The sequence below is a fragment of the Sceloporus undulatus genome, chromosome 3, assembly GCF_019175285.1.
Source record: "Sceloporus undulatus isolate JIND9_A2432 ecotype Alabama chromosome 3, SceUnd_v1.1, whole genome shotgun sequence".
In the NCBI taxonomy this organism is placed as follows: Eukaryota; Metazoa; Chordata; class Lepidosauria; order Squamata; family Phrynosomatidae; genus Sceloporus; species Sceloporus undulatus.
The window spans coordinates 76,075,517-76,094,275 of NC_056524.1; the positions used below are offsets into that span (position 1 = coordinate 76,075,517).

Consider the following 18,759-nt stretch of genomic DNA (forward strand, 5'->3'; position numbering starts at 1 on the left):
AGCCTCTGGATCCTGGTAAGACTCACAAGGGCTTAATTTTACCCATCTTTTCATCCCTGCCACTTGCTGCCCTTAGCCTCCAGCACCATGTGACTGCAGCCACCCCCCCTTGCTGTATAGACCAAGAGCAAAACAGGGAGATCACCCCTGGGGGAGGCTAGCAGTTGCTTCCGTGCTTGTAGGCTTACCTTGAAATGATACGCAGTGCTGATGCTAGGAAGGTGTGCACCAATACCAGTGGGAAAGTTCAGGTTGGTGGCTGCAATGCTATTGTTCCTCTACATGGCCCACAGGATCAGTGGGCACTGGGGAGAGCAGTCAGTATTGAAGGGGCCCATCACAGGCAAGCCTACCTAGGGTCCCCAAAATCTGGAGTCAGACTTGCTTACATTCATTTGTCAAAGAGATCAACAGTAAATACTTTATTGGAAAGGCCAAAAATATTCTTCTTTCTAATACAGTTTCAGGATTCAATACAGTTTCTTTGACATCTGTTTGAGTCAACAGGCTAGCCAAAGGCTTGACCAGCTTCTTCAAGAAGCTTCTCATTTGGGAGGGGGGGGCAGAAAGAGACCTCTTCTTTAAGCAGACAGATCCAAATGGCCTCAAGTACCTTGTGTCTAGTGCCTTCCACTTTATGGCTTCTTATCCATTCATTTGTTGCTTCTGTTGTAGAACTTCAAGCAACTTGGTTTAACATGATTTTCATTAAAGCACTAAAATGTCTTACTAAAATGATCTTTAGTCATTCATTCAGTTCACTGGATTAGTGGATCTATTGAGCCCTTTTAGATTCAAATTGAGTTTAATATTGGTTATTTTCACCTGCAAAATAACAAAAGTAAACAAACCCATCATGGAAATCTTTCCTTTATTTTTGTCATTTTTTTCATGCCTGAGGTAGTGATTTCCCCTATTCAAGCACGGCCACAAGAATATTACTGTGATGAACCTTAACTATGTGAGCTTCCAGTATTTTGCTGTTTTGGAGTAGCTAAAATGGTCATGTAGGGTCAGTGTGATATAGTGGCTTGAGCATGGACTAGGACACTGGGAGACCAGGGTTTGAATCTGTGCTCAACTATGGAAACCTACTGGGTCAAGTCACGTTCTTTCAGCCTCAGGAGAAGGCAAAGGCAAACCCCTCTGAACAAGTATTGCCAGGAAAATTCCATGATAGTTTTACCATAGGATTGTTATAAGTTGGAAATGACTTGAAGGCATACAACAACAACAGTATCAATGCATTTAGGTTCCAGTTGGATTAAGTACATGACATCCTTGCTAACATTCTCCTGAAAGTTAGCCAAAGGCAGATTCATATTGGTAGAAAGCCAAACAACCCTGAGAAATTGCTATCTGGATGTGTGAGCCCAGCTCAGAATGCTGCAAGAAACAGGGTCTTTTTTGATGTACAAAGGGAGACTTTTCAAAGGCAGAAATGGGAACTGGGGTCTTAAGTACTATTTCTACCTTTGGAAATTGTTTCTTTGTCTTTATGTCCTGCTGTTCTCTAGAAAAGCCAAAGCAGGCTTCCTAAAGCAAAAAGGCAGTTCTCTTCCTGAAAATATATTTCAGTTTTGGTAGAATAAGGTTACAGGTAAGGAAGCCACTTCTCTCATTTGCGTCCATCGAAAGTAATATATTGAGTGAGTGATTTGATTTCCCATCTACATTGACACTGTGTCCAGATGGTGAAGTGCTTTGACTTGTATGGCCACATACCATTGTTAGTCAGTGTTTTGGGTGAAAATTATCATTCCTCACCATTGGCCATGCTGCTGGAGGCTGATGTGAACTGTAGTCCAAAATATCACAAGGCTGAGAAGAGCTATGTTAGGGGGATATGTCAGCTCATTTAGTGGGTTAGCACTTACAGCTCAAATGTAGAATTCTTATAGTAGTAATACAATGGAAATATAAAAGTTGACTATTTTTAAACAAAGGAAAAGGTGGTATTACAGTAGCGTGTGTGTGTGTGTGTGTGTCTTTAAACACACAGTGCAATGTGCAATGCCTTTCCTCCTATCTAGGTATTCCACTATTCCCAGCATCTCCGCATATGAAGAACCTTTCATCCCCCAATACAAACAGCAAAAGGCAAATCCATCCAAGCTGTACTCCAGCTTCAAGGTTGGCTGCCAAGCAGCAGAAAATTAAAGAAAACTGGAAGACAGATGTGCTGTGCACAGACGAAGAAGAGGATTTCCAAACTGCATCCCTGCTGCAGAAACACAGTGACTGTGAGAAACCACCAGGGAAGCGTCAGTGTAAAACAAAACATTTGGCACTGCAGGAGAGGAGAAGGAGGTCATCACTGACAGGGGATGACATTACAGATATTGAAAGCACAGAAGAGAAGGTATTTTTATTTCAACTGTTGTCTACTAACATTACTCTAGTTTTAGTAAAGGCAGCCAGTTTAAATTTTTAATGTGTTTTCTTGCGTAGCTAACAATATTTTCCAAACTCTTCCTGTTTACTTTATTCTTCAGTGCTGCAATGCTCACCTCACTTTACTCTGGGATAAATTTCCTGTCTTTGTGTGACTTCTGGATTAACCATGTGTTCCCTGTGGAATTTGACCTCAAACTTTTAAATGGTGCAAATCCAGAAGATGTCTTTAAAATAAATAAACAAGAGGCAAAGATTTTCAGTGAATTATTAAGGGTGGAGGTATGGAATCCAGTAATGATTTTGACAGGTCATAGTTAATGAGGAGAATCTGGAGGCGACCAGAGACTCCTTCAGACTGTGACTCTTCACCATTCAAATCACATGAGTGGGCCTTGTACGATTGCCTCCAGCAGCAGCAGCCATAGCAGAGTCCCTCATTATTGCCTGTCTCTTCAACCCTTACAGCTGCAGACTGCAAGTACCCCTCAGGAGACTACCCCAAGCCGCCCCATGCCGCCGGAGGCCCGAAGGCTTATTGTCAATAAGAATGCTGGAGAAACTCTTCTGCAAAGGGCAGCTCGGCTAGGATATGAGGCAAGCATTGTTTTTTCATTGTGTGGTGTTTTTTTTTAAGTTTCCTATTTGAATTGAAATACAGGGAGATGCTTGGTGTCACATATGATTCTAATTGCGCACATGTTTAGAAGCTCTCTTTGTGTTCCTCCTCCACATGGTGAAATATCTTGAGGCTCCCTGTTATGTTTCTTCATTCGAGTGTGCAATTAGTATATTTTGTGAGTGGGGTGAGGAGAGAACCATATAAACTCCTGTAATTTAATAACCTTCAACCTGAATAGGGTACCTGTCATTGCCAATAAGAATTCAGAGCATGATGTACTTGGCCCAGTTGGAGTCCTGAATGAGTAGCACAGGCTATGTGGAGGGTGGGCATACATACACTGTTATATAGCCAAGACAAACATTTGTGAAGGATAGTTAATGACTTGCATGGCTTTGGCAGTGTAAACATGTGAATATGCTTCGTTTTGGAGTTGCTTTAAAATATTGCATTTTCAATATATGAATGTATTTGAGGAATTACTCCCATGTTTGCACAGTTTATAGTCACTAAACATCTAGGAGCAATAGATTTCAGTCTGCAATGGACTGTCTTTGTAAGGTGTAAATAATTGTCCATACAGCTGGCTCAGATGGATGATGTTAGAAAAGTCACTTTGCAATCACAGCTCTTGAGTTAGAGGTATCTATGTCTCTTTTTGGGAGACTGAATAATTTTTAGACATTGGACATTGCTTGTGAAAATGATTCATTAAAAAAAATCCCAGCACAAGTTGTTATAATGGAAAGGTTTACAAAAGCAAAGAAAAAAGTGAGAAAAACAGAGCTTTTATGTAGCTTAATGAAAAGCAAAGTATTTTGATTTTTTTAAAAACAACAACAACAGGCCTCCTCTAAGATTTTAGTTAAGAGATAGCCAAATTACTACACCTCCATTTTCTTGGCAAAAAGAAGCCAAATGGACTCAACTACGTAGTTTCAGTGTGCAGGAGCTTCGATTGTGGAGCTAAGCAGAGTAGCAGACTGATATCAAAATGACTGGCAATATATACAGTAGTGTATCTGACGTCTTGTGTGGCAGGGCAATGTGACCTTATAGATGCATAACCTCAATAAGAAATGTCCCCCAGGCTGTAGATTTAATAGGCTTTGGACAGCATCTTACTCCTTTTTCACAGCTACGTAATTGGATTTTGAAAAAAAATCAGTTCATTTTAGGAGAAGGACAGCCAACCAAAAAGTGGGCTGGAGGAGCATTTGTTACATGGAAATACAGAATGCCTTATAATATAGCCATTGTATTAGTTCAGCTGTAGCCCAACAAGGCATCCATTCAGCATCTTTGTATAAAATTGCTAGGATGTTGACTGCGTCAAGCAGGACTTCCTAGCAGTTTAACAAGACTTGCTGGCTTTTCCTAGTTTCTCAGAGGCCAGTTATTGGGCAACAGTGGCCTAAATCCTATGTGTTAGTTCCAACTAGAGTAAACTCATTGAATCAGTGGGATTTACCTATGTGTTGACTCACCTTTGTTGATTCAGTGGGACTACGCTAGTTGAGGCTAACCAATAAAATCCAGGCCAGTGCTGCAGGAGAACAAAAGATGGGTAAGAGGATATATTTTTGTCTTTTTCTTCTAAGCCAGTTTAGGCATTTCTTTTTGTTCCCCCCTGTAGTAACAGAGGAACCAGCAAAGGCAGTTGTGCTGATAGGGTTAGAGTTCAACAGGGTGTATGTTTGCTACATCCATCATGTGGTCCCCAAACAACCACCAGGAACAGTTTGAAACAGTGGGGAAACAGCAGGGTGGGAGAGGGGCCCAACGTTTGCACCAGACAAGGGAATGTTAGGGCTCTGATATCACCTGCCGAAGCATAAAACCCATGGTCATTACAGAGAAATAAAAGAGAGCAGGTCTAGAGTTTTGTTCTAAATGAGATAGCCACCTGATCAACATAAAATGTTTTGGAAGGAGCCCTTTTTTGACATCTGGTACGCTAGTAGTGGTTTGAATATTGGAAAATGACTCTGGAGATCAGGGTTTGATTCCTGGCTTGGACATGTAAGCCCAATGGGTGATCTTGGGTGGCATGCACTCTCAGCCCTAGAAAATAGGTATCCATTAGGGTTGCAATAAGTTAGAAATGACTTGAAGGCACACAACAACAACAGCAGCTTATGGAGGTGTAGCGAAGAAAGAGGAGCAATCTGACTGAAGTAGGATAGGAGGGAGAAAGTGTCAGAGCAGCTAGAACTTTGCTCTGTATATATGAGAAGTGGGACAGCAGTGCCTTGAATGGTTGTCTCCCCCCCCCCCCCCGCTCTTTTGAACCTCACAAGATGCTTGCTGTGAGGAGGTGTGGAAGATCAAGCAGGGTGGAAAGGTGAGTGCAGGATTTCCCACATCCTTCGACCGGTACATGTTTCTCTTGGCATGATATCAAGAAGGGCTGTGGCAGGACACAGCTTTCTAAGCCAGCTTTGGCAGATGATGTCACGCTTAGTGAGGAGAACAGTGGGTGGGTTGAAGGAATGAAGGTTAGCCAGAGACTTTTTCTTTCAGTCTCTCACACATACATACAGTCCCTTGCCTGCGTCTCCTTGGTGCATTTCATCAAGTTCCTCCTCCCTTGGCGGTAGAAGTGGCAGCAGCTGGGCTGGGCTGAGTCACCCTATTTACTACAAAAGTGAATGTATTTTCAGAGTGCCAGTTCTTGTGTAGCCAAAGCAACAGTGTCCCCGCATAAGCAGGAGGTGTCGCCAGCCCCTCCTCTTCTGAACTTTTGTGCTTTAGCTCTTAAGTGCACAGCTGGCTGCCACACGCCAGTGGGAACCTTGTCTCTGACTTCCATAGGGTGCTTCTCGTAGCTTAATTAATTCAAACTGTATTCCATGAGCTTTCAGTGAAAACAAATAAGGACAATGCTGAAGGCCCTTTCTAGAGCAAACAGTGACAAACACCAAATTAAAATTCCTCCTAAAGCAGCTGCACTGAGTGCACAGTGCAAAGGAAAAAGGAGAAGCATTGAAAGGTGATGATAAAGAGGTGGTAAATTTGCATATGTTCTCCATCTTGACTTAAATGTACCCAGGGAACAGGAAGGTGCAAATAAGTCTGTCTCCAGCCTGTGTTACTTTTGCGTATGTGTACGTGTACCTTCAGCTTGCCTGTTGATTTATGGTGACCCCACAAATTTCATAGGTTTTTCTTAGGCAAGGAATACTCAGAGATGGTTTTGCCAGTTCTTTCCTCTGAAATATAGCCTGCTATTCCTTGGTGGTCTCCTATCCAAACATTTACCAAGGCTCACCTTGCTTAATTTCCAATATCAGTTAGGATCCGCTGGCTTTATTAAACCCATTTTGCAAAACCCACACAAATTAACATCCGTTTCCATACACAGTTTTCTACTGCATACATACTTCACACATATAACAGACATCTTTTAAGCAGAGAACCAAATCACAAAGTGCAGAGTCTGAAGGATGAAATGCATTATGATCTGCCTTGCAAATTAAAAATATAAACCAAACAAAGCTCTGCAGTGTTTCCACTAGAAAGGCTTCTTTCCTTTCATCGCGTAGACACTGGGACAAACAAGATGTGATGGGTGCAATTCTGTGTATTTGAACCAGAGCTTGGAAAAATAACTTTTTTTGGACCGCAACTCCCTGAATAATCCAGCCAGCTTCTCAGCATGTCTCTCTGTACGGTACTGAAAGTATAGAAGTAAAGCCCATGGATCTGTTGAGTGAGGGAGAGAGAAAGTGTGGGTTGTAGACAGGAAATCAGAGGTTTCCTTCGAAGTTTCCCCAGAGGAATGGGGCTTGTCTTGCAGAGTGCTTTACAAGCCTCTGAGGAGGAGAATTAGTGGGCCTCCAAAGGTACTTTGGCCACAAGAAGGGCTATTTACTCTAAGCTCTCTGTTTCCAAATGCCCTGCTTATTTTTTTTTAAAGGGGATTTTTTTGGACCCTGGTTCTTTCTCCCCTCCACACTCCTTCCGTCAAATTTAAGGAGAAATATTTCCAGATGAAGCATGCCCCTTCCCTCCTGTTTTCTTTAAGTGACAGCTTCTGATGTTAAAGGTGTCTCCATAGCAACAAACAGTTTCTTCTCCCCACCCTTCCCATCTTTCTCCAGGAAGTGGTTCTGCATTGTTTGGAAAACAAGGCCTGTGATGTAAATCACTGTGACAGGGCTGGCTTTTTGCGTTGCAAAGAGACTTTAGGCACATTATTCTTTCAGTGATTTTCTTTGCTGGCTTGGATAGGGAGCGATGCACAGGATGCTCTGTGGATCCATACTCACAGTATGGATCTACAAAGGCAGCCTGCCACACGTACTACCGCAGCAAATGAGACCTCACTCCATTCCTCCGTTTTCTCACACAGACACACACTTTTAACTGCAGTCTTGATCTTAGTAGAGAAGAAGGCATTTTCGACCTCTGACTGAAGATGAAATTTAGAAATGGCTTAACGGGCCTCCCCTCTGCTGCTGAGCCACCATATTTGCACTTTTACAAGAAGCAGTGGAAATTGATGGGAATTTACTGCATTTACTGCAAACAGTCTAAGAACTTAGAAGAGGTGCATAAAAGGAGCACAAGTGAGACCTGGCCAGTAGGCATCAGATTAAATGCAGTGTTTACTCTTGTAAACATGGGAATTGTGCAGCTGTCCACCATTGGCTGTGCTAGCTTGAGTTGCTGGGAGTTGCAGTCCGGTAATTGGGAAGGTCCCATGATTCTCAGCCCTGACAGTCACCTGAATTTTGATTGATGTGGCATAGCAAGTCTAGGCGCTGTCCATCTGTATGTGTGTGTATTTATACGTGCCTTCAAGTCATTTGTTGATCCTTGAATTTCAACTGCCCAGAGGATATTTTTGGCTACTGCTCCCAGATTATGGAATGGCCTTCCGGATGAGATCCACTCTAAATAGCTTGAAAAAAGCTGTTAGGACGGATCTCTTCCGGCAGGCCTTTCCTGAATAGATACCCAGCCACCAGAAGTAAGCCTAACCAATCTATCCCTGATTCCTTGTTGTAGTCATTGCTGGCCAGTGTTATTATTTTCAGCTATGTTTGATATTGTAAATTGTTTAATTGTATTTTATGGGGGGGTTGTGAGATATGGATTGTATGTTTTAATGTTGTAAGCCACCCTGGTTGCATTGTGCATAGGGGCGTGGTAAAAATAAATATTATTATTATTGTTGTTGTTGTTGGGTTTACTTAGGCAAGGAATACTAAGATGTGGTTTTGCCAATTCCTTCATTATGTTGTGTGCCTTCAGGTCATTTCTGATTTATGGCGACCCTAAAGTGAACCTATCACGGGATTTGTTTTGGCAAGACTTGATCAGAGAGGGGTTTGCCTTTGCCTTTCTTTGAAGCTTAGAGAGTGTGTTTTACTCAATATCACCCAGTGCATTTCCATGGCTGAGCAGGAACTTGAACCCTGGTCTCCAGAGTCATGGTCCAACACTCAAACCACTACACCATGCTGGTTCTCTTCTGTCCTCATACGTAGATCCAAATTCTTGTATATAAACACTCCACTCACCCCCAAACAAATCTCTACTTTCGTATCACTGCTCATCATGTGCTTTCAGCCACGTGTCCTGGAATTCAACTGAGAGAGCTGAAAATTCTATGAATTGAATAAATCATGTTTAAAGAGTTAATGAGGCATTTAATTAATTAACCATAAAACTACATTGTTACATTTTGTGGTTAATGACATTGGATAAAATCCACTGGGAACTTCTCCAGTTTTGTGGTAAGAAGCTGTTTGTAGAATGGGTGCAGTCCATCAGAGACTTCTGTGCAAATTAAATGAATGGAACTTAAGCAAGAGCATGTGCCTGTGTGTGTGTGTGTGTAGGGGGAGACCCTAGCCATTTCTCACTTATACATATTCAGCTATTTAATGATAAGCAACTGCTATATTGTCCATTAAATACAGTAGTACTGGGGCTTTTCTTGTCTTCTAAGACTGAAATGGCTCCATAGGTCATTGGCACAAAACCTGCTTTTTTGGATAAAGGAGTCCCCATCTATATTTTCAGACAGTGTTAAGGCTGACAAAGACCTACTTAAAGTTCTAGAGAGCAGAAAAAGGGAACCTTATTTGCTGGGTGTAGCCATGTCCTTTTTCCTTTTCACTATTCTTTGGATGTTTCCCAGATTTTATAGAAGTTTTTTTCTTATTCTAGAAAGTTGAAATGTATTTCCTGAGGCTTCTTCCTGTTGTATGCCTTCAAGTTATTTCCAATTTAGGCAAACCTATCAGAAGGTTTTCTTGGCAAGATTTATTCAGAAGGGATTTGCCTTTGCCTTCTTCTGAAGCCGAGAGGGTATGACTTGCTGAAGGTCACCCAGTGGGCTTCCAGGACTCAGCAACGATTTGAACATTGGTTTTCCAGTGCCCTAGTCTAACTCTCAAACCACTATATTGTACTGGCATCCTTGAGGCTTAGTTACTGGCAATAAGAGCTTCGAATTAAAATATGATGGAATTTTTGGTTCCATCCTTTTTTATCTTTGCCATCACTCACTGTCCCTGAAAACTTATCTGAAGTTGATTTTGAAAGATGGGTCCCTATCTTTTTTTCTTTTTCTTTTTTGCGAGTCTTCTCAGCAGAGTAGACCATGTTCCTCCAGATATTTTGACTATAAGCCTTAACTCAGCATGATCAATGATCAGGAGTGGCAGAAATCTGGGAGCTGAACATCTGGAAACACCCAGGTTTCCAGACTGTGGCCAGTAGACTGATTTTACATCAGGCAGATGGAGCATAATGTGCAGATTCATACCTGTCCATCCATACATGTCTGTTTGACTGGATCCCAAAGGACTATCCTCTTTTGTGTTCTATCCAAAATCTTGCTGCACCATTTGTGGAGCTTTGGGCAGGGCCACTGTTGCAGCTGTGAGGAGAGGAAAGAGCAGTGGGGCAATTCATACAGTATGTTGACAAAATGGGCTTATCTCAGGTTGGGATGGGGGGGAGGAAATGTACTCACAGATGGAGTGTGCTATCCTATCCCTTCTCCTTAGAGCTTTGGTGGAGTTATCTCCCTGCTATCTCCTCTCCCCAATGGTACTTATGAGCAGCAGTGTCCCCTCCTGGGCTTTCACAGCTGCAAGGGGTGGGAGTTTGTGGTGTAGCATCTTGCGCTTCATCCAGGAACAGATATATGCACATGTATGCCACACCTGTGCTCCCAGATGTCACTAACAGGATTCTGTTCAATGTATGCCAGATGGAATGCATCAGTCTAAGGTAGCTTCATAGGTTCAAGCTCCTTTTTGGGTCAAATTAGAATTAGCTCAATGACATTTGTTTTTTCTGTATGGCAATGTACTTCTAACCTTGAAATTGGATGACAAAAGAGGTACAAAAAGCAAAAAAAGGAGTTCTTTCCATAGGTTTTTCTATAGCCCCTTTGGTGCGGGACAGACTATCCAACAAGGACGATCTCCCAGCACCCAGCTTTGGTCTGCAGGGAAGCCGCAGTCTCCAGACCATGGGACTTCCCTGCAGACTAAAAAGAACTCGCAAAAGCGGGTTCTTCTTGTGGTGCCATTATGATGCTGCAGTGCGCCAATGGCGCACTCGCAACATCACAATGGCGCTGTGATGTGCGGACACGGCATCCACATAATGATGGCGGCGCCCATCTGTCACGTCACGTGCTGGGGCGAGGGGCGTCCAGAAGCTCTGCCCCTCACACGTGTCGAGGGCGCCCTATCGCTCCCGTCTGGACTGGGCCTTTGTTACTCTAATTCAGTAGTTCCCAACCTTCCTAATGCCGCGACTCCTTAATACGTTCTTCATGTTGTGGTGACCCAAACCCATGAAATTATTTTCATTGCTGCTTCATAACTGTAATTGAATAGGTGTTTTCCAATGGTCTTAGGCGACCCCCATGAAAGGGTCATTCGACCCCCAAAGGGGTCCCGACCCACAGGTTGGGAACCACTGCTCTAATTTGATCTGCTGGCTACAGGCTACTGCTGATTAGAGTAGCAAATAACACCTAGAGCTTGAAAGATTCTCAGAATCCCAGCGAAGCTGTGTTGGCTGGGGATTCTGTAGTCCAAAAACAGAACTCTTCCAAGTGCTGATGGATGGCATGAGAGCTGGGCATATAGACAGGGGAAGAAAATGTGTGGTACTCCAGATGTTGGTCTGCAAGTGTGATCAGCCCTAACCAGCATAGCCTATGGGTGAGGAGTGCTGGGAACTGCCATCCAACAACATCTACAGGGTCGTGTGATTCGTACTCTAGCTTTTGAAAAGCTGAATCTTGTTCCTGATGTGGCTGATATAGTTAATCACAGTTACATGACTGGGCTACTTCTTTAGTTCAGACAGACAGCTCATTCATTTGTCACTATCCACTTCAACCTGGTTAGTAAAGGCCTGCTAAGCAAACAGTTTCATGCTGTATCCTAGCTACCAACTCCTCTGGTCAGGTATGTGAAGACTCGAGATTATGATGGGCTTTCCAGCAGATTTGGAGCTGCAAGGATACATTGGCTGGCCTAGGGAAATGTACTTTGTGCATTATACTGTAATAAAATCGTAAGGTGTCTTAGAACTCCCTCCTAATTTTCCTTTATCTGCTTTTGTCTGTGAAAGGAAATGATATGTGATGATTCTTTGCATTTACATCACATTTTCCCTCTGTACTCGTTCAACCATTCAGGGCAAATTGAGAGGGATGTGTTAATTATCACAGATTTTTGAGCTAGGGGGAGATAGAATGGTCCTAGGCTCAGAATATCCATATTCATCCCAAATTTCAGTTATGAGAAGTGAGAAATGCTACATTTGCATGGCAGCTGGATTGTGTTTGAAAGGCTTCCACTATTAGCAAAACAAGGCACCATGATCTTGGTTGTAGAAGAATTTTTACCTCCATGAAGACATCTCAAGTTTGTAGAAAAATTTTGGAGAAAGGCCACCACATTGGGCAGATTGGTTTACACATTACCTTACCCATGACAGGCTTGTTTCCTTGTGATTAATTCCTACCATGCACTTGAATGGGCACAAATATTCTCTAAGTTAATTCTGCATCACAGTGTTGTGACTTTTTGACTCTGGCAAGTATCGCTGTGGACATGGAACAGAGGAAGAGAAACTGCCAAAACAATCTTTTAGTGTTTGTCATATCTTGTGATGTTTGTTAGCACATGAGAACAGGGTTTTTTTTAAAATGGAAACTGCCACAGTTTTCTGAGAATAGTACTACTCCAGACACTGAGAATCAAAGAATAGAGAGAATCCTGACTCCAAGAGGCAGCTGATATTCATTTAAGCTGTAAGATTCTGAAAATGGATTTAAGGTTTCAGTAAGAAACCAGGAAGATGTCCAGGTGAACAGAGGTGTAAATAATTATTTTGGAAAGGATCTAGAAGAAGGGAGGGTAGACAAGGCAGACACTTTTGGGACTTATCTTTTGTATAGCAAGTCCACGATAACAACGGCAACTCTAAAATGTATGCATCCACATTGTTTCCTTGTGTTAATTTGGAAAAATAAATGTCTGAAGATGAATTGCACCACAGTCTAAATTGTATGTTCTGTTGGGATCTGGGAAGCTTAAATGTGTTGAGAGCCAGGGCAGTTTGGGATATCCCAATCTTCCTTCTGGGTTAATGGCTGGTTTTGTCTTTCAGAGTTTTGACTCTTTCAACTGAGATGAGAGAGATAAGGTTCTTCCTTCATCCCTTTGTAACTTGTTAATAGCCCAGTCAGAGGGGTATTCCCAGCATGTTAAAAGTGATGGTATGCATGTCTCCACAGCAACAAACAACTTGGTCTGTTTTCTCCTGCTTCTCTTTTCCAGGAAGTGGTTCTGTATTGTTTGGAAAACAAAGTCTGTGATGTAAATCATCGTGACAATGCTGGTTATTGTGCCCTGCATGAGGCCTGTGCCAGAGGCTGGCTGAGCATTGTGCGACATCTCCTTGAATATGGAGCCGATGTTAACTGCAGCGCTCAGGATGGAACTAGGTTAGCAGCACTCTGTTTACTAACATTGAAACTGTTTCTGCTTTTTGTACCACATTACAACACACAGCTGGATTAATGTTACCAGCAGCTTTGAAATCAAGTTGAAAGAAATGGCATATTTCTCCTAAAGCTAAGGTCTGAGTTTGTGCTATAATGCCCAGAGGCCTCTAGCCAGGATGTTCGCTGGGAGATGTAGTAAACCTTTCCTAGCACTGGGCTAGAGTCTCTCAAACTTTGAGAACTGGCACTTATTTGCTAATTTCTAATTTATTTGCGTACTGTGCTTTGTCAAAGGATGCAAAAATGAATACAATTTTTGTTGCACGTATATTCATGCATAAGTAGCACTAGTCCTGCTGATTTCAGTAGAGCTGGCTTATATGGAAAACATTCACAACCCTCGCTGATCATGGTCTTAATTTGTCAAAAAAAGTTTTGCCAGTTCATAAAAGACTTTTTTCATCATTCCTCATGACTGCTTTGTATTGATGTGGGTACTGACGTCCATTCATTGTTTGTGCTGTATTCTATTCACTCCCTGCATTGTTTATATATTTTAATTCTGTTATGAACCTCACTGCTTTTAAAAAGGCAATGTTTATGTACATTCTTGAAGAGTCTCATGCAGATTTATTAAATGGTTGGAAAATGCAGTACTTCCATCAGTTAGCCTTGTTTATACATTTCTAATTGTTCAAAAAGTGCAAGAAAAATCCCTGAAGTAAAATGAAAAAATGTACTGTTAAGAGTTTTAATATTTGTCTGTTATTTGTGATACCCAGACAAAGCAGACAAGTAGTCTGCTGACTATAACTGCATGTACTCATCTTCTTTTAACCTTCTAGTTCATATTCCTCCTACCAGCTACATCTTTTTCTAAAATAAGAGTCTTGATGCATCTTAAAGACTCTTAAGACCCACTTATTATGCCAAAAGCTCTTTTTGTTCACAGTGGACTATCTGGAATTTCTATCTGGAAATTATTGTTTTATCCTTCCTCTTGTAATGCTATAAAGTTTTCTTATTAGAATTATTATTGTGTAAAGTTCATCTTGAAAGAGACAGTTCTGTTGTTGTTTGTAATTTATTTGTTTAAAAAGTACTGTACTAAAAAGTAGTGTACTAAATTTTAAAGTTACTTGGAAGTCTTGGAATGTTTTATATCTTAGCACCAAACCTGGCAGCCCAAGCACATAAAATCAGCATGCCCCTAAGCCAGTAGCCATTTAATTATTGTGCTTTACCTATCAGCTTGCCAGTGTCTGAAGACTTCAAGAAAAACAAAGCCTGCTAAAAACTCCTGACCAGTCTGTCATTATCACCTCATCAGTTCTATAAAAGCATTTAGAATGTTTGTTCCTTCCCTCTTTCTAACTAAATAAAAATCTGCCAGGAAAGCTAGGCACCCCACTGTGTGGGGTTTTTTAACCTTAGCAGTCAACCTACCCAGGGCTGCTTTTTAAGGAATCATTTTACACAATAAGGCATGTGGTGCAGACACAAAACCTGGGCTCCAAAAGGCTGTGCAGCCATCCCTTTTCTATAGTATGCCAAGCTGCACTAAATAATTTCTTTTACCCAAATTCTCTTGAGTACTAGCTTCCTTATGATTGGAGGTTAATGTACACAATCCTCATCCCTACCCAACACTTGAATGGCCTTGTGGAGCAATATGTTCTTCCCCTGTCCTCCCATAATTTGCTGGGAACAACCACTGAATTACCCATGCGCAAGATCCTCCCTGTGTGGTCTTTCCAATTTCTGTCTGCATGCTGTGTCCAAAATCTCCCCTTCATGCTGAAAAGGAGAGGTCTGGAAATTGTAGCCAAATGGTGGTATATTCACCTGGGCTAAATACCATAAAAGCACCATATCCTGTCTGATCTTGCATGCTAAGCACGGTCAATCCTGGTCAGTACTTGCATGGGATACTGCCAAGGAATACCAGGTGCTATAGGCTATATTTTAGAGAACCACTTCTGAGTACAGTTACCCCTCCTTTTTTGTGGGGGATCCATTCCGGACCCATTTGGCTTACATTCAAGTCCCATTGGCTTTAATATAGATGCGGGCATGCATGCACCCCATTCTTCCCCCCTCCGTTTGTCCCTCGCACATAAGCGAGGGATGCAAGTCCAAAGACTGTGAGGACTGTATTTCTTGCCTAAGAAAATCCTGTGAAATTCATGAGGATGCTGTAAGTCGATAGGCACATACCAACACACATGGTGTTATATCAACACCATGGGCTTCCATCTCCCAATGGTTTGATAACAGTTACAACATAAGGCCTTTCCCTACCTCCTGTGTAGACTGTTGAAATCCAAATAGCTTGAAATGAAAGAAATAGTTTCGTACAAAAAGATTGGTGTGTGAGCTCCAGTTCTGGTTTTGAAAACCTATTTCTGTGCTGTGCACATGTTCAGAGGTGCCATGCTCAAATTCCATGTCGCAAGTCTGACCACCCCTGCAATATACCATCCACATTCTCTTTCCCATAGATTTGACCATGACTCCCTTTTTCATTATGAAAGGAAGCCAAGCTGTAGCTGGAGCAAAATGTTCCTGCCTGTCTTCCTGCATGGGCAAGTCTGCTCTGGCCAAGGTAGTAGGTGCAGATCTCTGCATGGAGCATGCACAAATGTATTATGTAAAATAGGTCTTTTATCAGATTCACTGTTTTGCAGTGGCGAAGTTAATGGAGGGTAGTTATTGTTGCACAGAATGACCTTGTGTGAACACACTAACTCCATGCTTATAAGGAAAGGAAGTACAGATAATATGATGCTTTGATTGGGGACTGCAGTAACTGCAGAGGAATAAAACATAGTTCTTGAGTCCCATAATGGGAGAAGGTTGGGATATAAATTGATTAACCAGTAATTAATAAATAATACGAGCCTATCATGATTGGGTAGGACTCAAGCAGTGAGACTATTCAGTTCAAGTCACATTGTGAATTAATACACCACCACTACCACTGGTTTTATCCCTTCCCTCATTGTACTCACAGGAATAATAACCCTGGATTCCTGCAGTGTTTCCAGTGCTGTGAGATGTTTCAGTCTTCTTATTGTTACTATTATTATTAACTAATGCCAGTTCCACAATAGCTATTCTGTCAGCAATTCAATGGTCTGGCCTGCTAGGAGCTACCATCTGCTTGATAATGTGAGCAAGTTATGGTGAGCAAAGTTGATCACTGGATATCCTGAGCCAATCTCCTTCGTTCACATTGTGATTGCATATGAAGCAGCTTTTTGCACAGAAAGCATCAGCTTTGAGAGCATTACTGTCTTACTGCTCAATCCACACAAGCAAAATATTGCAGGTGTGCATGATGTTTGAGGGTCCTAGCCCTTTTGTTTTGGGTTCACCACAGTAAAAGAGCATTTCATTCCCTGTAGCTCCTCCTTTTCCTGTGCTCTACAGGGGAAGTCCTGCTAAAGACATAAGAACCATCACGGGACACATCAGGGTCTTCTCTTCTAAGGCATTGACAGCATGGGACTTCAGCAGTCCAGTGTATCTCCCTGCAGGTTGCTAAAAAGACTGACCTTCCTTCCTTCCTTCCTTCCTTTGGAGACACATCTTCCATGCCTCATAGATCAGATGCTTCTCTTGTTGCACAACACTTTTCTTGTGTTTAGATTATTCATTGATACTACAATCCTTATCGCACACACAATTTTAAACGTTTTGGGGACAGAAGGAGGACGCTCGTGTGCGTGCGCGTCCGGCAGAAAACAGAGTTTATCGCACACGAAGACATCCTCCAACAGTCCCCGTTCTGTCCCTCGGCGTGCACCTGTTCCCATCCTGTCCTAACTGGCGCCATTTTTTGCTGATGGAAGGTAGTCTGTCTGGCAAAAATCACACCCGTCAGGGCTGGACGCGAACGGGTGCGTGCCGGGGGACGGAATGGGAACTGTTGGAGGACGTCTTCGTGTGCGATAAACTCCGTTTTCTGCCGGACGCGCGCGCACACGAGCATCCTCCTTCAGTCCCCAAAATGTTTAAAATTGTGTGTTCGATAAGGTTCCACGTTTGTATAGTACTGATCCTGTTTTCTATCCATAATCAGAATCAGGTTGGTGCTTAGCTGATCTGACTTTTAAAGAAGGAAGGTATGCATCTTTGACCCAAGTGACACTTTGCCCTATGCAGAAATGGCAGATGCCTCCCTAGCTCCTGATTGGACATGCCGTTTGCTAGAAAAGGTCCAGAGAATTTTTTGTGTTTGTTGCATTATCTTAGTGACATCTATATATAAGAACTGGGAGAAAATTTAGTGCTTTTCTTCTGTTCCAACTGGGGTGTAACTTGAGCCAGCCTTGTTAGCTACTAAGTGTTCTTGAGAGTTTTGAGAGTTCTCACCTGATCTCTCGCCCCCTCCTTATCTGTAAGCTTGAGCATTCCATGCACTTATCCAACTGCGAACAGTGAAATGACCTAGAGCTTCTGGCATCTTACTCCCACTATTTTATTATCCTCAATACTATTTTAAAATTTACTTGTTCTTGGGAAATTCTCCACATATCATAAAATAAGAAATTTACATGTCAAAAGGAGCTATCATTTCATTCAAATTTGCACTGGTGTGGTTACATGTGCTGTGTATTTATGCATCTCTTCTGGACTGAAGTATGTAAAGCTTTGGCCACTGATTAACTGCACTTTACTCCCCCCCCTTTTCTTTTTTTTGATGAAAGGAACTGGAACAAGTCTGATTATGATGTTCTGACTAGTACTCTGCATGTTCACATTTTGGGGAAATCAGTATGATATATTGTAATGGATAGATTATGACAAGATTATATTCAGTCCTGGTGATATGAAAAACTGCTGGTGTAGTTATGTTGTAGTACCATTGCCTCCCTAGTGCTTGATCTAGCTACTTCCTCAGTGCCTGGTTCCTAGGTTTCCTCAGAACGAAAGTGCTGTTGGAGCAGTGGACTTGGAAAAGTCACAGACAATTTCCCAAGCTACCCCTCCCAAAATGCCTTGGCTCTAAGGACCGCTTGGAGCCAGGGATTGAGGAGGTAACTGAGGGGCTCTTTAGACCAGCCATTAAGGCCGGCCTGGGGTTGGAGTCGGGGCATTGCTGACGCACAGAATGACTCCACCCCCCAGGGCACAGTGATGCTGCACGCCACTCCACATGGCGCATGGCATCACGGTACTCCTCTGGCACTATGTCCGGATGACGCAGCGCCAAAGGAACTCCATATAGCCATGCCGGTGTGGCTATATGGAGCTCCTTTGGCACTGTTGCTCCTTTTTGCACCTTGGAAAGGCCGAATTGGGGTTGCAGCGTGCAGTTGCTGCAGCCCCCATCTGGCTAGGAAAGGGGCTGTGTGTACAGCTCCTGAGTCCTCATAGAGCCAGCCTCTGGCGGGCAGCAGGTCTGTCTTCTCTGGCAATGGCACACACAAGCAGTGGGTAGTTTGCCCACTCCAGTCATATAGTCTAGTCATAGAACTCTTGTGTCAGTTAAACTTGTTGAACAAACAGGTCTTATAACTCATTGTTGTTGTTGTTGTGCCTGGAAGTTGTTTACGATCATGGGTTTGTTTTTTTTGGCAAGATTTCAGAGGTCAGAGGAGGTTTGCTATTGCCTTCCCCTTAGGCTGAGAGCATGTGATTTGCCCCAGATCACCTAATGAGTTTCATGGCTGAGCTAGGAATCGAACCATGGTCTCCAGACTCAGACCACTACCATGCTTGCTTCTTGTGCTGGTGCCAAAAT

The 18,759-nt window shown here is 42.6% G+C and overlaps 1 protein-coding gene across 11 annotated transcripts in view; it reads left to right on the forward strand.

Moving 5' to 3' along the window:
* The window catches only part of BCOR (BCL6 corepressor), a 106,431-nt gene that overhangs the window by 77,427 nt on the left and 10,245 nt on the right, over positions 1–18,759 (forward strand). For all 11 annotated transcript variants that reach the window (XM_042460201.1, XM_042460193.1, XM_042460203.1 and 8 more), the window contains 3 exons: positions 2,034–2,362; positions 2,863–2,991; positions 12,844–13,010. In XM_042460201.1, coding sequence (XP_042316135.1) covers positions 2,034–2,362; positions 2,863–2,991; positions 12,844–13,010 — 625 coding nt within the window. The remainder of the gene's footprint in view (positions 1–2,033; positions 2,363–2,862; positions 2,992–12,843; positions 13,011–18,759) is intronic.